This window comes from Etheostoma spectabile, chromosome 21, assembly GCF_008692095.1.
Source record: "Etheostoma spectabile isolate EspeVRDwgs_2016 chromosome 21, UIUC_Espe_1.0, whole genome shotgun sequence".
Classification (NCBI taxonomy): domain Eukaryota; kingdom Metazoa; phylum Chordata; class Actinopteri; order Perciformes; family Percidae; genus Etheostoma; species Etheostoma spectabile.
The window spans coordinates 9,572,299-9,592,165 of record NC_045753.1 but is presented as its reverse complement, the minus strand read 5'-3'; the positions used below and the strand labels follow the sequence as shown (position 1 = coordinate 9,592,165).

Below are 19,867 nucleotides of genomic sequence, written 5' to 3'. Positions count from 1 at the left end.
CCCCCCCCCCACCCCCTCCCCCCTCATCGACCCCGCTCTGCTTTGTATTCCAATTAACTGGACAGAGGCAGAGGCGTGCAGGATCACAAGCACAGGCAGACACACTCTTCTGGCATCCTTCCAGTTCATCTCACTGCTATCAAAAGTGCTGTGCTTCCGTTTTCCCCTTCCTTTCCTTTCCCTTCCCTTCCCTCGCTTCTCAGCTCATGACAAGGGCCAGTTGTTCCACGGGGATAATTTAGAGATTCTTCTTTAACAACTGCCTCTAGGGACAATGTCTTGGTAATGAAAAATAGGTTCCTCTCATACATTCATACATCACATGTAATAGAGGTATGTAATCACTCAGTCGAGTCAACGCACTGCGAGCTGTAACTGCTATCCTTAACAGACACCTCAAGTAATGCTGAATTAATATTTAGAAATGGCTCATATATCCTAACATAATACAATTTGAAAGATTTTCTATTCAATGCTCTCAGGGCTAACATTGATTTGAGTACAGGCTGAGGTAACCTCCCCGAGTCAGTCAATATGTGTGGCTGACTGAAGGTTGCACATTTGCTCTTCTGTCTTTTGTGTCCTCAATCTATCATCACTTTTTTACTTTGCGCGCACCTTACACCACCCTACACTGACACATGTTTGAACAATGGGTGGGTTGGGAATGCAATGATTCTGAGGAAATCCGAAAAGCAAACTACCTCTTTTTATCTCCTCCAGCAACACAAACATTTACAACAGACCCTTAATAATCAGGCCAAACACCTTCTTTTTATATCAAGGGCTTGAATACTGTGACATGTCTAAATCAGGGACACATTTAAGCACCAACTTGAGATATTATCTATTGGAAAAGGTGACCCCTATTCCTAAAGAGTGATTTTTGCCATGTTTTAAAAAAAATAGCATTTGTATAATCTGCAACTTCATTCCTTGGACAATTTTAAAGCTTTTTTAACAACTCATTTAACTAATTTTAAGCAACAATAAAAATCTTTAAAAAAAATCTCCGTAAATTACATCACCTCCTTCTGAGGAAAACTGACAAAGGCAACCAGAGCCTGAAAGACAGGCATGGGTGCGTCACTGTTTGCCCCTCTGAGTTTCTGGCTATCTTGAGAATGCAATGCGGTGTGTGTGTGTGTGTGTGTGTGTGTGTGTGTGTTTGCAGGGCAGGATACACACACTCACTCAACCACACACCCTTCATGCCCTGAGGATCCTCCTGACTCTCTCTCCTGGTTCTATCAGATCAGAGAGACCCGCTGTCCCTCCCCACACCGCAATGCAAATGAAAAGGAATGCACTGATAAAAGGCCAGATCCTAAAGATGAGAGGGCAGAAGGAGGACAGGGGCAGCGAATGCTAAAGGGGGAGAGGAGCCTCTTGGGGAGATGAGAGGTGGCGGAGGAGTCAGTGTTGGTAGTAGCGGGAGATCATAGCCTCGCTCCCCCTCAGCTGCGTTTGATACAGGGCTTTTGTCGCTCTTTCAGCGGTGCATTGTTGGGTGGTGTAATCCCTTTCGGATTACAAAGAGCTTCCCTTTTCATATGGGGCTGACCCAGCAGGCAGTTGGCTGGGGCTCTGTGGAGCTGTCAAGGGGAGGGAACCTCTTTTCCAGGGGAGGGGACCCCAGTTCCTCTTACCTTCACAGGGGCTTTTTGCTGGGAGGCCAGTCAGGCGCAGGTCAACGTGGGGACGCTTCTGACATGGGACTCAACTCACTCTGACCTCGGGGCTTCCTGTAGAGAAGTGACAGGGAAGGAGACCATTATGAAATATCAAGCTTTCAACATGAAACACTTAAAAATACTGTAAATGATTCAAATACGACTATGCACTGAAAGGAAACTTCTGCTAATGCCGCAGCTTTTTGTGCTATGTGGGTAAATATAGTTAAGTTGAGTTTATTCGCACGTAGGGCTGGGCGATAGGGAGAAAATCAGATATCACGATGTTCTTGACCAAATACCTCGATATCGATATTGCGGCAATATCCTTTGGTTGACGCTTCAATAAAATAGCTTTACACTTTTATTTTAGTAAATTATAGAAAATGATTCACCAGTAATGTGGACATAATGTGATTAAAGGCAAATAATAGAACAGCTAGAACAGTCTGGTAAGAAATATACATCACTTTAGTAATGCAGCCTTTGAGTCTGTGAAAAGCGCTATATAAATCCTATTTATTATCATTATTATTATTATTATTATTATTATTATTATTATTATTAAAACTAGTAACTTCTGTCACATCTTGATATTACGATATCCAAAATCTAAGATGATATCTAGTCTCATATCACAATATTGATATATCGATATATTGCCCAGCTCTATTCACACGTTTTTCAAAAACAGCAACGATATGACTTGATACACGGCAAAATATTATGCAGGGTAGGTTAGAAGCCAAGCAAAGGCTTCTAAGATACCACCCCTCTAAGTAACACAAGTTACACTAAGCAGCAGTGAAAATTAGAAAAAGAGTAAATGGGATGAATTACAAAGTTCTTAAAAGTCCTTGTTGATTAGGGACCTTATAAATAATAATGTAAAATGCAACAGCAAGGGTATTTTTGTGTTTTTAATTGTGTGTCATCTTCAGTGTTACATGTCTTTAGACTGCAGAACAAAACAATTGTAAAAATAAATAACTAAATAATTGAACCCAATGTGCCAAGTACACAGCCTTTTATTTTAGATTTGCTTTAAAATGTTGCATTAAGACCCATTTTTGTCAAAATACTCGGGCCTGTTAGTCTGTGAAAAAACAATTAATGTTGTGTATGTGTGATATCTGATGTGGCTGATACTGTATATAAAATAATCATCTTGTAATATTAACTACACATTAGTTTAACATAGCCTTTTGATTGATATCCGGTGTATTCTGTCCATGCGAGCAGAGTCTGATTCAGCTTTGGTTCCCTGATGGTTTTCCATGTAGTGTTTCAGTAATAAAGGATCAATAAGACGATAGTCAGACTCACCACTATTTCTATAAGTATTACTACTACCTCCTCTACACTAGTGTCAACCGTGTAAAGGCCAGTCCAGGCCATCCCGTTGCTGTTCACCCTCTACTGGTAACGTAAATCCTTCCTGTCAGATGTTAAGGGACCAATTTAGTGAAGCTGCATTCACGTGTTGTCAGAAATAGCCTAATTAGTGTTCAAGCTTAAATCAAAGACCCATTGAAGTGGTGATTACTGTAATTTAAATAGTGAATTGGGTATCATTTCTGATGCCCATTTGATAAGATGTGTTATTTGTAGGCTACATCTGATTTATTAATTTAGCCGTATATTTCATTGTTGTACGGCTTTGCTAAAACAGTTTAATCCCCGTGGACATGTATTTTCTTATCTTCATGCACAAGGCAACTGTATGCCTTTGGCTTTCTATTACAGGACCCTGGTATGTTTTTATTTTCAGCAAAACATGCATCACTTAAATGTGAATGCACCACAACTTTAAATTTACAATAAAAAAAAGATGGTACAGGGAGGCAGCATCTCCACAATATGGGCAGTAACGTGCACATTAAAATAAACACTTAAAAAAATCATTTTTACCTTTGTTGTTAAAGTTGTTGAAAAACCCACTACGTGTGCAATAAAATAAAAACTTGAATAATCTGTAAAAACATCGTTTAACGTACAACAACTCTGATTTACGATTTTAACACTGGATTAACCGATAGGGAGGATATGCGGTTGCGGCATTTAAGTGCTTAAGCACTTAAATGCCGCAACCGCATAAAAGTCGTGAAATACGTATTTTGCTAACGTTAGTGTTCCTATTAAGTGGAATCACTTGTTAAAGTCAATTCCCACCTTTAATGTGAGATTAAGTTGTAAATATATGAATTTACTCTGAAACAATGTTGTTAGAGGAGGAACGTCGGCTGCCTTCAGAGGCCAAGTAACGTAACCATGTCAACGGCCGCCAACCCTTTTTTTACCACGTCACATAACGCTTAGTTAGCTGATAGTGCTAGCTAGCTAGCTACAAGAAGGAAAACCGTTTGCTACAAGCAAGTTAGTCTAATGTAAATAAAAAGCCGTTAACGTCTGAATGAGGTTCGGGTAAGCACTCTTACTTACCGTACCTACAGTGACCTAAAGCAAAGATAACCGTCTTTTCCTAAAATAAAAGAATAACGGCGATAAATTACAATTTCCTGGCCAACGGTTATAGATAGCTTGCTAATTAGCAGGTTAGCAGCGGTGTGACAGCTTACGTTACCTAGCGTTATGTAGCTATAACGTTACGGACAACTCCACTCTCCACTAAGCTAACTGGCTGAGGCTTCGTTTTAAAGAGTAAAATTGTGTGTATTATTTGTTTCACCACAAAACGGGGTCATACTAAACCAGTCACCATTTATCCGGTATCCTAATTCTTGAGGCACAGACTAATGCAATACTGGCATGACCAAAACATTACTTTTTATGTTGGTTTTGTTTAAAGGCCTTGGCTTGTCCATGTCCACTCTGGAGGCAGAAAGGACAGTTCACTCCATTGCTTAATGTAAAAGTTATACTGAATCATAAACCCAAACACTAGTATGCAGGCTTGCTGCTTTCTGTCTTCAGTTTCTGTTCTGCTTGATGCAACTTTTGATATTTTGCAGGGAGGTCAGACTGCAAAAGACCAGCAACAGAGCTGGCTGACAGGGATTCACTGCCCAAGGACAATTCAACTTTCCAGATGCTTGCCAACCTGTACATGTGAGTCCATGTTGAATATATGGCCGATTTGCATTATTTATAGCACTTATAAATGTATCTGGACATGGAAAAATAGAGATGGGTAGATGGACACATCCTGTATATACAAGGGAAAGCATAAAAAGAGAGGCAGAGATGTTATTTTAATTTTCACCAGTCAAATGCAAAGTTTACATTTTCATGTTGTTCAAGTGTATAAAGCTGCTCATTTTGTGATTCACCACAAACACCTGCATGTACATAAGACGTTTAATCTCATCTTTATCACAGGCAATTTTGCTCGGCTCCGATTTTGCTAAAGTTCTTCAATGTAAAGGGGACACCCCCTACGTAGGCTTTCTTCTTGGCAGTGTTATTGTAGGTCAGACATAGGGGTTTTCTCAGTGTCAATAAAACCAGAGTGCAGAGGAAATTGTCATCAGTGCACCTGCTCCACCCCATTTTGTGCAAATCTAGATGCATGCACGGAAGTTAGGTTTCAGAGCTAGAGGACACAGGTGGTTCGATACTAGGCTGTGCCAGGCTCTTGTTTCTGTCATGGAGCTGTAACAATATGAGGCTGGGTGTACTCTGAAAGGCTGCCTTGTGGAGTAAAAACTGAAGTGTGAAGGTGCAGAAAAGGTCTGAAAAGTCAGCTAACAAAAGTCTCTGGAGTTGGGCCGGTGAAAGCCAGGGATGGCGACAATCCCATACGACATTAAGAGGCTTTTGGACGGTAATGTCTTAATTTATTTACTCTTAAAAATGTTTTTTTTTGTTTAATAGTACAGTTGTATCTTACAAGCATGTGATTACATGCTACAGTGTTAATATGTAAAATGGCATTTTACATGTACAAATGAGTTCATTCTACTGGTTGGGAGCAGACAGACAGCAAACTTAACCTAAAAAATAACGTGTCACATCTTTCTTCTTATTCTTCATTTTGTTGCTCAGAAAATCCTTGTACCTGTTACAGTTGTACCAACTGTTACTTCTAGTTGTACAAACAAAAACTAGAACGTAAAAAAACATTTCACAACGCCCACGATGGACTGTAAACTGTACAGTATTTTACTACATTTGCATGTACTGCGAGGCCAACAAACCGGGCCTTTGGAAGACCATTTGCATAGTGTCAGTCTGTTCGTGCAACGTGGGAGAGCATGAAGAAATTTAATCAGATAACTGATGTAGGCCATCCTGTTTTACAAAAATGGGTCCTGCTTTACTCAGTAATATTGCTATACCGTTGGCTATGTTGAACTACTATAATGATCAAGTTTGAAGTTAAGTACAATAGTATTAGTAAATAACTTAGTAAAGTAAAATACCCCCCTTCCCCCCCATAACATGACCTGTATGAGCACAAGGCTCTAGCTAGTTACATACAAACTTAAATTAGCTACTTGGATTAGCAACATTTTCTCTCCATTTCTGAAATGCTTCCCAGATATCGACACGTTTTATTGCATTTATTGTCAGACTCTTTAAGACTCTGTTTTTGAGAAATCCGTCCTCCTTTTTTTTTTTTGGTGTTGCTTTGCAGTGAAGGCACTTATTGCCAATGCTGGAGTATCATTTTTTTTGGTAGGATTTTCAGTTTTTGAACCAGGCTTTCACCATCTAATCTTCATTTGTAAAACAGCCAATAGAAACACTTTGTCTCTCTCTGAAAGGACCTGTGATTGGCCAAAGACTCAGAGCTATAAGGAGGTGCAGAAGTCTAGTTTTCTGTCAGACCACTTGTATTACAGTATGCTGAAGAGTAGAGCTGCAAGGATTAATCTATTAGTTGTCAACTTTTAAATTAATCGCCAACTCTTTTGACAATCGATTAGTCGGTTTGAGTCATTATTTAAGACAAAAGTAAAAAATTCTTTGATTCCAACTTCTTAAATGTGAATATTTTCTAGTTTCTTCTCCTCTGTGATAGTGAATTGAATATCCTTGAGTTGAGGACAAAACAAGACATTTGAGGACGTCATCTTGGGTTTTTGGGAAACACTGATCCATATTTTTCAAAATTGTCTGACATTTTAGAGACCACTAATCGATTAATCGAGAAAAGATTCAACAGATTAATCAACTATGAAAATAATCGTTAGATGCAGCCCTTCTGAAGAGTTACTATGGAATTTAAGCCTCCAAATGAATCGGCCTACCTCAGCTTTAATTTATCAAATAAATGTACATAAATACAAGTTTTTATGCATTATATTCTACAGGTGTTTATGTTGTTGTGTCCGTCTGATGTATGAGTTTTATAAAGTGGTAATTTAAGGGATAAAACAGCACACATCAGTTTTCAAACATTTCAGACTTTTATCTTGAATTTTACTTTAATAAGTTATGATATTTAATGAGCATCAGACTTTGGGAGGACAGATAGATCTGTCATTTACAAAACCTAATTATTGGACTTATCTTTGTATAGAATCTGAGCAGATTATGAGGATTTTGTCTCTCACAAACATAAACCTGATCATATAATGTTTTATTTTAGTGTTTGAATTCTCCAGGATTGTGTCCTTGGAAAACCAGGTCGTTAATTGCCACGCTTACAGAGTTTTCTGTTCTCTTCAGACTGTGAGCTGTTTGTATCAGAGCTCCTTCAAGACGAGGACCTCAGTGAAAGTGCTCAAGAGACACGGAAAGTCTTACTGAATAACTTCAGGGTCGTCCATATAAGGTAGGATACAACCTCTAGAGGCAGCATTAAATCAGTGTTCAGCAAGCTTACTAGTCAATTTTAACAGTGTAATTCCATGCCACCATTATCTAACTTTTTGCTGTTAATACCACACAAGAACTTTAGTTGTTGCTGTAATTGCTTTAAACACAGTTTGCATTACATTAGAAGAACTCATTTAGTCTAATGGTGTCACCTTAAAGACTTCCTGCTTTCTTTTATTTGTTGTTATTAAAAGTTTTTAAAGATCTCATAGAATAATCTGTTTTGATCAGAATAATTAAATCTTAATGTGATGTAAGCATGATGAACCCCCCCTCCCCCCAAAAAATCTAAAACTATTGTATGAAGTGTGATAGTTTGCTCCGGAAACGGCTCCACTGGTGTTGCCTGCAGTGCACGATAAGGAGAGGCACATGCTCTCGTACAGAAAACTTGTGGTTTTGTGGTCTTTTGTGCAGGAAACAATTGCTGAATTTTTGAAGCAACACTGGAGATGAGTTGTCTGAACAATGAAAGCACAGTCAGCTTTGCAATTCAGTGCAAATGATTATATAAGATATATGCTTATTTTGATTTTACAGAAACCCTCAAGAATTCCCGTTCCCACAATGTAAGTAAAATTACCCTAAATCAAAGTATCACATAGAACTTAATCTACACTGAGTTGCTTCACCTGTGTGTGTGATTACAAAGGCTTATCATGTACTACTGAAAGTTAAGTCTTTTAAAGTATTTTGTTACATGACCCTCTCACATATGCTTTATATCTCTCTATTTCACACATTTTTTATGAACACATACACACACTCAGCGGACTTTAGGGACGAAGACGGTTCTGATGACAACCGCAGTTCCAGCCTGGGTCGCTCTGCCCCGTCAGACGATGCCTCGGTAGCCTCTGACTACCAGGATGATGGAGCCCCTGATTGTGAGTTAACTGTGTGTGTGTGTGTGTGTGTGTGTGTGTGTGTGTGTGTGTGTGTGAAGAAAAACCTTTCTGCTGATCATGGAAGCTCACTTTCATACATGGAAATAGCCCTGTGATTTGAAAAAGATGCTTTTCTAAACGGTTAAATGTCTACTTCGACACCTGTATGGCAATTACAGCAGCGTGTGTGTGTGTGTGTGTGTGTGTGTGTGTGTGTGATCTTAGGCTATTTGCGCAGTGCAGAGGTCTCATCTCAAAAAGGCCTATTTCTAAATGTCTATGAAATCATGTCAAATGAAAGAAAAATACATCAGTCCAGATTATATTTGTATCATACCATCTACTTCAACCACGTAAAATGAGATGAAATCTTAACCCTAATTATGAAACATCCATGTCGATATTATGTGTTAGGCTACAGTGTACAAGGAATTCCGCACTAACAAAGGAGAAGGTAAAAGGAGGAGTCAGTGTCATGGGAGATAATGCAGTATTCCTCTGAGAAAACTAAACAAAAGCAGTTTCAATAAACTACCCTCGCCATCCTCACCGGTACACCTTCACCTCGCCACAGGAAGCATAGTCGAAACCCTTCTGCTGTATATTGTTGCTGGCTCTCTTAATTTGAAAAAACAGACCACATCTGTGAAATCCTCCCTTGCTGGCCTCCTACCCCTCTGCATGGCTCCAGTGACATCAGGGACTCCTCCTCCTGGCCAGTGTGCAGGTAGGCTGTCCTGATGCTGAAGAAAAAGCAGGCTAGTGGTTCACAAAGGTCTGATAGGGGACCTAGAGCTCCCTCCAGTGGCGGATCCTGAGCTTTTGATCTGTCCCTTTGAGCTGCGGTGGACTGTGGGAGGCGTGGAGGCGGCCCACACAGAGAGAAGGCTTTGTAGCTGCAGGCTAATTCTGTGATTGATTGTCTTTGAGTCCCTCTATTCTTTCACAACCGGGTTTGAAATACAACACTGTACCTGAGGGGCCATGTGTGTTCCATCCCTCTCTCCCTTTTATCAATCTTTCTATCTTCCCTTCTTGGACTTGCCCTCCCTCCCGTTCAGACTTTTTGTATTTCTGACTCCATGCGCCAACTAATAGCCCTTGACGTGACATGCCGCAGGTGGGCATTATTGACTTGGCTGCTTCAGGTGCCCATCTATACCCTGTGCTTTCTTTTTAAGCTGTTTTCTTGAGTTATAGATGGATTAATTTGGAATTTCCCAAAAATAAAAAAATAACATGTCACCGTTTGCAGTCGTTTTGTGATACCGGTAGTTAATGCCAGCTGGATGTAGTCAAAAACAATCTCCTTATTTGGAAATGTCTTAATGAACTCTTCAGTCCTCTGCCCACAGAAGATTAACTGCTGCGTGTCTCTGCAACTTTGGAAAAATAGAGTCAACAAATCAGTCCAGATGGTGGGTAGATAGACCACAAGACAATGATAATTCATTTTTTTTTTAATTGTTCATTTCAAAATAAGCAAGGCGAGATATCTTCGGGGAAACAAACTAAATCAAACAATAAAATGCTTTAAAAATTTCCCTCAAGGCTATAACGATAACACACCCAACTAAAAACTATGCCGTCTGTTACTGTGGAAGCGATGTTGCTAAAGCTTGAACATTGTGTCACGCCATTGTCGGTGTTAAATGTGAGAAATAGCCAATTATGCAGCACTACCAGAATCTGCTTTTGTCTTTCATTTGCATTTTGCTTTGAATATCAAATGCCCCTCGACTCTAAACAAATACACTTAAAAGAAAACATTTTATTGTTGGATCAATAACGATACTGTTTGATTCTGCAGGACAAATTCACACCTCACAGCTTCTGTGTCTGTTTTTTTTTATTGCTGCAACCATGTTAGCGTAGTGAATGGCTTGTGTCCTCACTAAAAGGGCATGTGGAGTTCATAGTTCATTCTCTGTTCACTGCCAATTGAAAGAGATGGCTCACACTTTTCTGCTGGGCGGTCTGTTTCAATGGAGGAGGGAGTGTTTGTGGAAAATAATGGCATGACCACTTAATGAAATCAGTGGCATTTTTCGGAGGAACAATCATCCATGGTGACGATTTGAATTTTCTTTTATTCCTTTTAATGCAGAAATCAGCAGCTTTTGTTGCAGAAATGAAAGGTAATTTTGTGATTTAGAGAATAGCATTTGGCTTTAAGGAGAAGGTAGAAAATCAAGTTTTTCTTCTCTTGAGTTTAATTGCATCATTTTATTTGAGGCTACTGTACACAATAGAGACTTTGTGACTCGGAGAATGTATTATCCATGGTAATCGACTGCCTGCCTTTGCTGCTCTCGGTTCCCTAACCAGAGAGTGAGTGAGTGTGAAGTCGATGGCTGCTTTTACACGCAGGAGGAGCCTGTGCCGTTTGATTAGATGCGGTGGCCTGTTGTCTTCAGCGGACTGGGTGACACCAGATTTGTAATGGCTGACAGGAACAGATGGAGGCTCCATTGTTAGCCCGGGTGTCTGCATGGTAATGTGAACTGAGTTTCACCCGCCGACCGCACCGGTGACCTGACCGCGCCTGCAGCCTCACCCCAGCCTAGTCTGCCCCCTTATCCACCCTCCAACTCTCCCACTCTCTCCCTCTGTGCTATATGGGGCTCACACACATTTTCAGGATTTTTTTTTTCATCACACACTTTCCGCCATTCCAATACATTTGGCATGCATAAACAAATATATGCACAAGATTTCCCCCTCTGGCATGTAGAATCTCAATTTACTCACATACACACACACACACACACCCCAGGAGACAGCCGGAGATGTGGGGCTCTAAGCCCTGTCGTGCTGTTTGCAGGTCAAGTTTATGAAGTTGAAATGGCCTGTTTGTTTTTCTTTGATTGGGGGAGCACCGCTGGGTGCTCGGGGATGTTTGTTGAGAAGCTGCAGCGATGACAGATTACTGCTGGATGAGCTTTGTTTCAGTAGGCGTGCAGAAAAAGATAATGCTTTTGATATGTCTCCCTCTTCTTTGTAATAATAATGATTTTATCATAATGCACAGTATAGTCTGTATTTCCTCAGGTGTGGATGTAGAATTTATTAACACAACTTAGATGTTTTTTTTCTGCCATTCTTCATATCAGGACTGGAGAGGATCTGTTTGTTATTGAATTATACGTTCCTGCATACAGTATGGTCATTTACTGTATATAATCTATGATATCTAATAATTTAGATTTATGATAATTGTCTTGGAGATCATTTAATTTAGATAATAATCAGGGAAGGCTGCAACTAAATATTATTTTGATGATTTTCTCAATTAATCAATCTTTTGGTCTGTAAAAATCAAAGGATTTTGAAAAATGTCACCTATGGTTGATTTCTTGAAATTGCTTGTTTTCCCATGCAAGATTTTCAGTTTTCTGTTGTATAAGACAAAGAAAAGCAGCATATTATTCTTACATCTGAGAACTAGGGAAGGTTTGGCCTTTTCTCTTGAAAAAATACTCAAACAATTAATAAATTATCAAAATAGTTGCTGATTAATTTCTCTGGCCATTAATCAATAAACCGTACTGGCACTGAAGGCAGGTTTCTTCTATTGCGTTGGCCTATTTAAAGAATGCAGGAATGTGACTACTGTCAGTGATTACTGTGCCGACCCAATTTCCTAAACCAATTACTTGCAATAGAATGCAGTAGGATAACCAATTTGAATTTATGTCTCGCTGCTGCATATTCTCATTTGAATTAGAATATGAGTAGCCAATGCACAGTAACAACATTATTACACAGTGCTGGTAAATAGAATATTAAATCTAAATGTTGTCATTTTGGCTGAAGCTTAAAAAACCTATATAAAGTGAAGTGCTTTTGAGAGTGCATGCCCGGGTCTCTTGGCTGGTGAAATAGGGAAAAACATTGCCAGCTGACGGATTGATGGTCCATTAGGGGGTTAATCAGCAATGTTTAAAGTGCCAACTGGCCTCTTGTATGCGTTTGAAGGCAAATTAAGTCATGAGAAAGAGCAAGTTTCTTTGTGCTTTACAAAGAAAAAACAGTTATTAAAAGGACAAAATGTTAAAACATTGCTAAATGAACTTTATCTCATTTGCATGCAGCACCTGGACAGTATTTTGGGTCTGCGTAAACGACCTCCTTGCAGGTTTGTTGGCCTGTGGTCATGCTGCCTGCCCACATACTGAACTCTTGACCTTTTGCCCCTTGCTTGACCAACTTGTGACCTGTCTACACTCAGTCCAGAATTATGTGAATGATTGGCCTTCCTGTCACAGAACGCCCATCAGTCGTGAAGTTTCTTTGGAGTTTCTCTGATAGCCATGTACTGTATCTATCCGTCAGAATATCTGCCTGGAGATTCATTTTTCATGGCGTTCATTCAGTGTATGGATTTTGTGACATTTGGATAGCGGCAGCTTGTTTGCAAGGAAGCGAGGGATATGTTAATGACCTCCAGTCTTCGTCATTCTCCTTCTCTCTCCTTTCCTTTCCTCTCTCAGTTGCACCCTGTGTGCTTTTCTAGAAACACACACATACACATACACGTATACACATTACGAGGCAAGAGCAGGCTCTGTGCATCGCTGCGACTGCTTGCCACCCGGGTTCAAAAGTTCACACTATTCCCCTAAGGCTACTGTGCTGCTGCAGATGCTGATAGTCTTTTCTTTCTCTCTCTTTCCCTGCTGCCTTTCTCTCCCTCTCTCCCTCGCTGTTTACACTATTAATCTTGTACACTCTCTCTCACACATTCACTCACACTGCCTGGCAAGAAGAGAGCGGCTTGAAGGGGGGATTTGGACGTATTTAACCGAAGGGCATCCATCACTCTCAACTCCGGCTTCATCCCCACCAAAAGCCACACGTGTAGTTTTTTGCATCCTCCCGGTTTGTAAGCCCTCTGATGCAGCTCTCCCCTCATTTGCTTTGTTTTATTGTTGCATTGCATATAATTACATCCCTCTGTTGCCTCTGGTGTAGCGCCGCGTTGAAACCATGGGAAAACAGGCGAAGGTAAATGTGCAGCAGTCCATCTGTAAAGAGGCACATAGGCAGAATGCAAAGTAGGAAGCTAGGGCAGGGTGGCTCCTAATCTCCCCCAGAGCTGTCAATGTCACAGACAAATAGCAAAACTATCAGATGCTTTGGGTTCACCCAGAGGTTAGCGTTCCCAGGTACCTCCTGCATTCACTCCCTCTCTTTCTCTCCTTGCCTTGCAAATGAGAATTTGATTTTGCCCTCCACTGGAATCCATTTCTGGAGATGAATGAAGTTTCAATGCCAAGCCCAGGTGGCCCCACTGATTTCTTAGGGAAATAAATGGAGACGGGAGAGATGTGTTGGCTTGTACACAGACAGTGACACGACGGCTCCCATTCCCTCTGGGATCCCTCGGTTTAATTGTTGCTGTAATGTAGCACTTTTAGGGCATTAACATGCCCTTGTGGAGTTATTCGAGTATGTTGAGGATGCATCCCTCTTTACACCGGGATCTCCGCTCGGCTGGAAGAAGTCACCGCTGTGTGTGTTCGTGCCAAGTGGGACAGGGCTGCCGTGGGCGTCAATTGAATGCTGAGATTCCTTATCCACCACGGAGATTTTTACTATTGATTTGTAGTTGCATATGTTAGTTAAGTTATCTCAAAGAAATTGAACCAGAAGCCTGTCAATTGGGAAAACATTTTATAGTAAAGGAATTTGTTCCTCGTTGGCAGCATTAAAACTGTAATTAGTTGTATTTAAACAAACCTATTATGCAATTACATAATTAACTTCAAGATTTAGATTTAGAGCCAAACAGCACTGATTAAAGTCAGAGTGCCTTTGCCTAAATAGATATGGTCAGTGATTTGTAATTTTGGTTATGTGTGGTAAAACGGTCATTTTAAAAAAACTTATTATTAAATATTGAGATAATTTTATTGTTTATATTACGTTATATTTAGTGTTCTGTGTTTGTATTTTCCCACAATATCCGTCGTAAATGACTTGTGCTGCAGTCACTGTCCGAGAGGTTGATTTACCATTTTCCTCTGAGTGAAGCACTGCAACATTGATTGGTTTAATTTTTTGTCATATTTTCTTTCGCTTATTTATATAATAAAAAAAGTTTGTAAATTTAAAAAAAAAAAAAGATATTAGGATTTTGGAAGAAAATCTTTTCCACACAATTATCTTACTTGCCTGCACATGTCAACCGGTTAAATTACATAATAGAAATTTTAAGGAAGTTACATACTGGCTTTTAATATTTTTTATTAATTAAGTTATTGCAGTTATTTCAAAATCCTCTACATTTCCTGTTACAAAAAAGAAAGAATTGCAACATATTGTAATGTGTTATAAAAAGGCCAAATTGAGTAATAAATCAGCCAATACTCATATTTGTTAATGAAAGACTAAATAGAAACCTGCTAAAAATTTATTCAATTTATCACAGTATGAGTACAATTTTTTTTTTAAACACAGAATGTAAATTAAAAGAAATGTAAAAATTTATTCTGGCATTCAATGTGAAAAAGCCCAAATAAAGAAGCATCTTTATATGATTTATTAATAGGAACTGTTGCCTTTTATTTTATTTAGTCGTTCATGGGAATCCAAATAAGTAAAAAATAAATAATTTTAAAAATACATTTGGTACACTGAAAATAATTCAAATAAATATTCTTATATTGAACGAAACCACCTTCTTCAGATTTAAGTCTGACTGATTTATTGGGCGTTTGGCCTTATTTTCCTTGACAGAATAATCTTTTTGTTACACCTGTTGCCCATTGGACGTGCCGTTGATTTATGAAAAGAATCAAAGAACAATAGCATCATATAATTGTTTATTGGCATAATATGTAACAGCAGTGACTATAAAACAAAACCAATTATATAACAAAAAGGTAATAGGCGTGAGATATTGCTCAGAAAGCACAGGGCAATAACAAGGTCCTCCCTGACACACTTACTTAACTTTATTGCTAAAATCATATTTAAAGCATTTTAATGGAAATAACAGAAGCATTTTAAAGTTGCCATAACTGTACATTCAGAGAGCGAGTGTGTCGATTTTCCCTTTAGGCTCCGTCGTTGATTGTGTTATATCCCGTTTTTATCACAGATATGCCGGCTCTCCTGTGGGCCCGAAATCCTCCATTGTTGGTATTTATATTCTTACTACTGTTTCTTTTATTTTTTTTGTCTCTGTCAGTGAAGCAGCTGAAAACCATCCCCAGCGATTAGACGATCATTGTATCTGCAGTTAAGCATTTGAATAGTGGTAGTAAATCTAGAAAAGGGAAATTCAGGGTCGCTGTATACGCGGCTTATGGCTGCCCAGGGGGAAGCCGATGTCACATTGTAAATTTAGCCTCTTAGTGTCTATACAGTGGCCGGCCTGTGATGCTTGGGTGTGGAATAGAGCCAAACGGAGCCCAGAATCACTTGACATCTAATCCTGTGAAGAGGCACAGAAATAAATATTTTGTTCTTTCAAATTGCAACAGACTAAGTTGGACAATAAAATAAACCCCAAATCTCTCTGCACTGCATTTAAGTTACACTGAAACTGAATTTCCAGAGTCCAAATCTGCGATGTAAAATATTTATTTTATTTGTCTTTATATTAAAGTTTTTATCCTTTGCTCAGTTGTAAAGCTTTTATCTCCAGCCAGACATTTGTTGTTTAACCTGATTGACATCCCTGATCCTGCATAAATTCTGTGTCCCATTAAACATTATTAGATGACGATTCAGGCATCATGCAGCCTGATATAATGCACTGCATGTTATCTTTGGTTCAAACACATGCATTAGGAGGTTCTAAACACGCTTTATGTATCGATGACTGAAGTCCTAATCAAATCAAGGGGAGGAGAGGAGGGCAGGGAGACATTCTGCCCTTAACCTCAGTGCCTCTCAGTCTCTCTCCTCCCTTCTGATGGCCGCCTCGCTGGAGGGACGCGCAGCAAAGGCCTCCTCCTTTAATGAGGAAAAATGTATCAATTTAGCTTTGCCCTGCGCGCAGATTGAGCGCCGGGTGGGTGAAGGTGCACTGAGTGAATCCTTTCTCCTAATCAAGGACAGTATCGAAGAGGATTGTGGTCTCTCTCGCTTCGTCTGTAGAGTCAGCAGCATTCCTCCCCGCAGCCCCCTCAGGGCCGGGGAGCCTCTCTCTGCCTTCTGTTTCACCTCATCAGCAGGGTTCACGTGGGGGTCAGGTCCTGCCCCCTGATGCTGCGTTCAATGCAATACCTCTCCGTGAGAGCCCCCATGCTCAGGGACTAAGCAATGGAGAAAGAAAACATACGATAACTCGCTGATTTTGATTCCTACCTTTGCTGTAAAGGGGGGTGGGGGGGTGTCACCTCTTCTTCTTCTTCTTCTTCACACTCCTAAATACAGAAGATAGATTAATCCCATAGAGTTAATAGATGTTAACTGATGTGTTACTTCCCTGTAGTTTAGTTTTGTGTGTTTTAATGGCAGAAAGTTGATTTTCTCTGGAACGAGATATAAGATTCTTTCTTTCTTTCTTTCTTTCTTTCACCTTTAAATAAGAAGAATGTGATGTCAATGTACTAGCTTGACTCAAATGGATAATTTCCATCCTCAGTTGTTACGAATAAAAAACAAACAAACAAGCTCAACAAAGAGCAGAGAACAGCTGAAACAATTAAGTCAATTTATTGATTAGTCGATGGAGAAAATTAATCAGCAACACTTTTTTGATGATAATTTTAAGTCATTTTTAATGCAAACATACCACAAATACAATGTTTTATCTTCTTAAATGTATGTATTTGCTGGTTTTCTTGATTTTTATTAAAATAGAATTATAATAAGATGTAATATCTTCAGGTTTTGAACTGTTGGTTGGACAGAACGAGCAGGTTGAATATGTCACTGTGCGCTTCAGGAGCTTGTAATGGGCATTTTCACAATTTTCTGACATGAAAAAACAAATTATTAATCAAGGGAATAATTGACAGATTAATTGATAATTGTTTTAGTTGCAGCCCTATAGCCGACAATAGACCATCAAAGCACATACATTAGAATTTAATATAAATGATTAGAAACCCAATGAAACGTATTGAACATACACGCATACACAGCGCTCATGACAATCATAACTTCACAACAACAGATGAGACTAAACATTACAAATATATAGTTTAACCCATGAAGCACAATGGCCTGCAAAAAATGCAAAAACGTGCAGGGTTTTATTTCCTTGAATCAAGAAGTCATGACACACAATAAAATTGAAGCATAAAAAAAAGGCATGTAGACATAAAATAGACTAGATATTGATTTTCAGAGCTAGATGAAAATATAAGTTCATTTTTCCATTACAATACACTGCTTATATGTCGAACCTAATAAATACAGCAGATATCTTTCATAACACCTATACAGTATATTACATTATATTCAGTAAACATCTGCATGCCTTTAGGCAACATGTTTTTACATACCAAATTTTCAATTTGCAAAGAAAACGGCATGAATAGCAAAAGAAAAAAGGAGAAAAGCTTTTGTTACAAGCCAATTTTTTATCCTGATAAAGGGCTTTTTTTCTCGCTCGTCTATCAATCTTTCTACACGTAACTGGCTAACTTATTGTAATTTTTCTATAGCTGTGGATACAATAGTGGTTCAAACCCTCTGCAAGTACAAGTTCCCCTGCTGAGACTGAACCCTGCCAGTGCTGTTGCTCCTCTCTGCCTTCTCACTGTCTCTGAGAAAAGATAATAAAGCGTTCCTTTAGCACTTTCATCTTCTGTGGCACCATCAACATTTCCAGTGCATTTTTGTGTTTCCATAACATCTTTGTTGCATTATGACCACCGTTAGATCTAATGTAACATATTAGTCCTCCCACCCAACCATTTCCCTTCATTTTGATTCACTCTCTATCCAGCCTTTGATTGACTTTCAGCCTAAGTAAAGTGGATTTTAATGAGAGAATACATTAACTCCCTCTGGTCATGCTAACATAAATCAGCCTTTTCTTGCGGGATCAACTGCTGAGCTCATAACACCATGCTGAGAGAGTGTGAATAACCAAATGAGAGACTGTGGCTGTGGCAAACCGCTGGCAGCTCAGATGCATTGTTGGGCATCTCTCCCCCCCCCCCCCCCCCCCCCCCCAGTTTACAACAAGTTAAGGAAGGCAACAAAACGGGGCACTTATCAGCACCCAGGTCAGCTTGCTGAAAATATCTTTAGTCAGGATCAATTAAACACATATCTTTCATCAATTTCTATTGATTATTTCCTTCCATTTGGAAATGGGGTGACTCACATCTTTTCTTGCTGATGACCACTGAAAGCAGTTATATTCAGTTAGCGTAGCCTGTAGAAACTCCTCACCTTGATTTACAAAGCATACGATGCAACTCTAACGTCACATCTGTCTACTTCTCTTTGTTGGTAATTGCACTCAGCTAAATAGGTTATGCTGAAATATCAATAAATTGCCATCAAATTAAGTCAATACCAAAGCTGTGGATGGTGCTAATTAAAACACAAAAGGGATGAAAATGAAGTCGTGGCATTGCCCTGAATAATTGATAACACAATTTATGATTTTTATGAAAGAGTGCCGTCTGTCTGCGATTTTGATGAGGCCTTAATTAGATGCATTAATGTGTCTCTCCGTGCCTGTAGTCAAACTCAAAACTCAAACACCATGATGGTTGTTGGGGGTTTTTAACGCCCTTAATTACTCTTTTTGAAATAACAGTACCTCTGAATATCCACTTAAAATTGCACGGGTCCCAAAGAGGTGTTCAAGGCTAATTTTCATTAAAGGAGGCATTGTTAACCCAAGACCAATCAGAGTCTGCTTTTGTTTAGGGTGAGATCAGGGACTTGAGCCAGCAGCATTAAGCAGCATGATGCTTTTAGGTTGTGCTGCTACCCTGTGGAAGAATCCAGAACTTTTGTGCACTTGTTTCCATTTTCACTAAAGTTGTCCCCGTGTTTGAAATTAATAAAAAGCAGGATAGTCAAGTGAGGTCCAGTCACCGGCGTTAAAAGTGTTAAACACGCCCATGAATGTGTAATGTTTATTGACTCAAGAAGATCAGAGTGATCCTGTGTTGATTTTGTACCTCCTCATCTATTAGCCCGACTCGACCTTTGAGATAAATGAAGAGCGAGAGAAGCAGATAGATGAGGGGATTAGAAGTGGGCCACAACAGGGAAGCAGGCCCAGGAAAGAAATGGACGGACTGCCAGCGGATAGATGAGGTGGGGGAGCATAATGATCGCTGTTTGTTATGATGTACTGAATCAGGTTCTCTTTGACAAAACAGTCCTTAGCACCTCTGTATTTATAGTGTCACCGGTCAGTCCATCCACAAAGGCAGGCTGATGATATGTGAGCGTGTTAGTGCTGTGAGGTGTCTTGAGCTCTGCTCTGGAATGACCCGCTCATCTGTCAGGACCACGAGCTGAAGTGGTGCAGGGTTATGGGATCATAGGCTGGATTGTTGTGGACTTAAATCTCTGGAGTGTTAGCCAAGCAAA

The 19,867-nt window shown here is 39.6% G+C and overlaps 1 protein-coding gene and 1 long non-coding RNA gene across 4 annotated transcripts in view; one reads left to right on the top strand and one right to left on the bottom strand.

Moving 5' to 3' along the window:
* Positions 1 to 4,265, bottom strand: part of LOC116670879 (uncharacterized) — a 6,959-nt gene extending 2,694 nt beyond the window's left edge. For both annotated transcript variants that reach the window (XR_004327150.1, XR_004327149.1), the window contains exons 1-2: positions 4,116 to 4,265; positions 1,650 to 1,745 (exon numbers count right to left, since the gene is read on the bottom strand). This is a non-coding gene — a long non-coding RNA (uncharacterized LOC116670879). The remainder of the gene's footprint in view (positions 1 to 1,649; positions 1,746 to 4,115) is intronic.
* Positions 4,266 to 5,188: 923 nt separating this feature from the next.
* The window catches only part of skap1 (src kinase associated phosphoprotein 1), a 31,336-nt gene continuing 16,657 nt past the window's right edge, over positions 5,189 to 19,867 (top strand). For both annotated transcript variants that reach the window (XM_032501576.1, XM_032501575.1), the window contains exons 1-4: positions 5,189 to 5,457; positions 7,308 to 7,413; positions 7,998 to 8,026; positions 8,228 to 8,344. In XM_032501576.1, the coding sequence (XP_032357467.1) occupies positions 5,418 to 5,457; positions 7,308 to 7,413; positions 7,998 to 8,026; positions 8,228 to 8,344 (292 nt within the window). In that variant the 5' untranslated portion in view covers positions 5,189 to 5,417. The remainder of the gene's footprint in view (positions 5,458 to 7,307; positions 7,414 to 7,997; positions 8,027 to 8,227; positions 8,345 to 19,867) is intronic.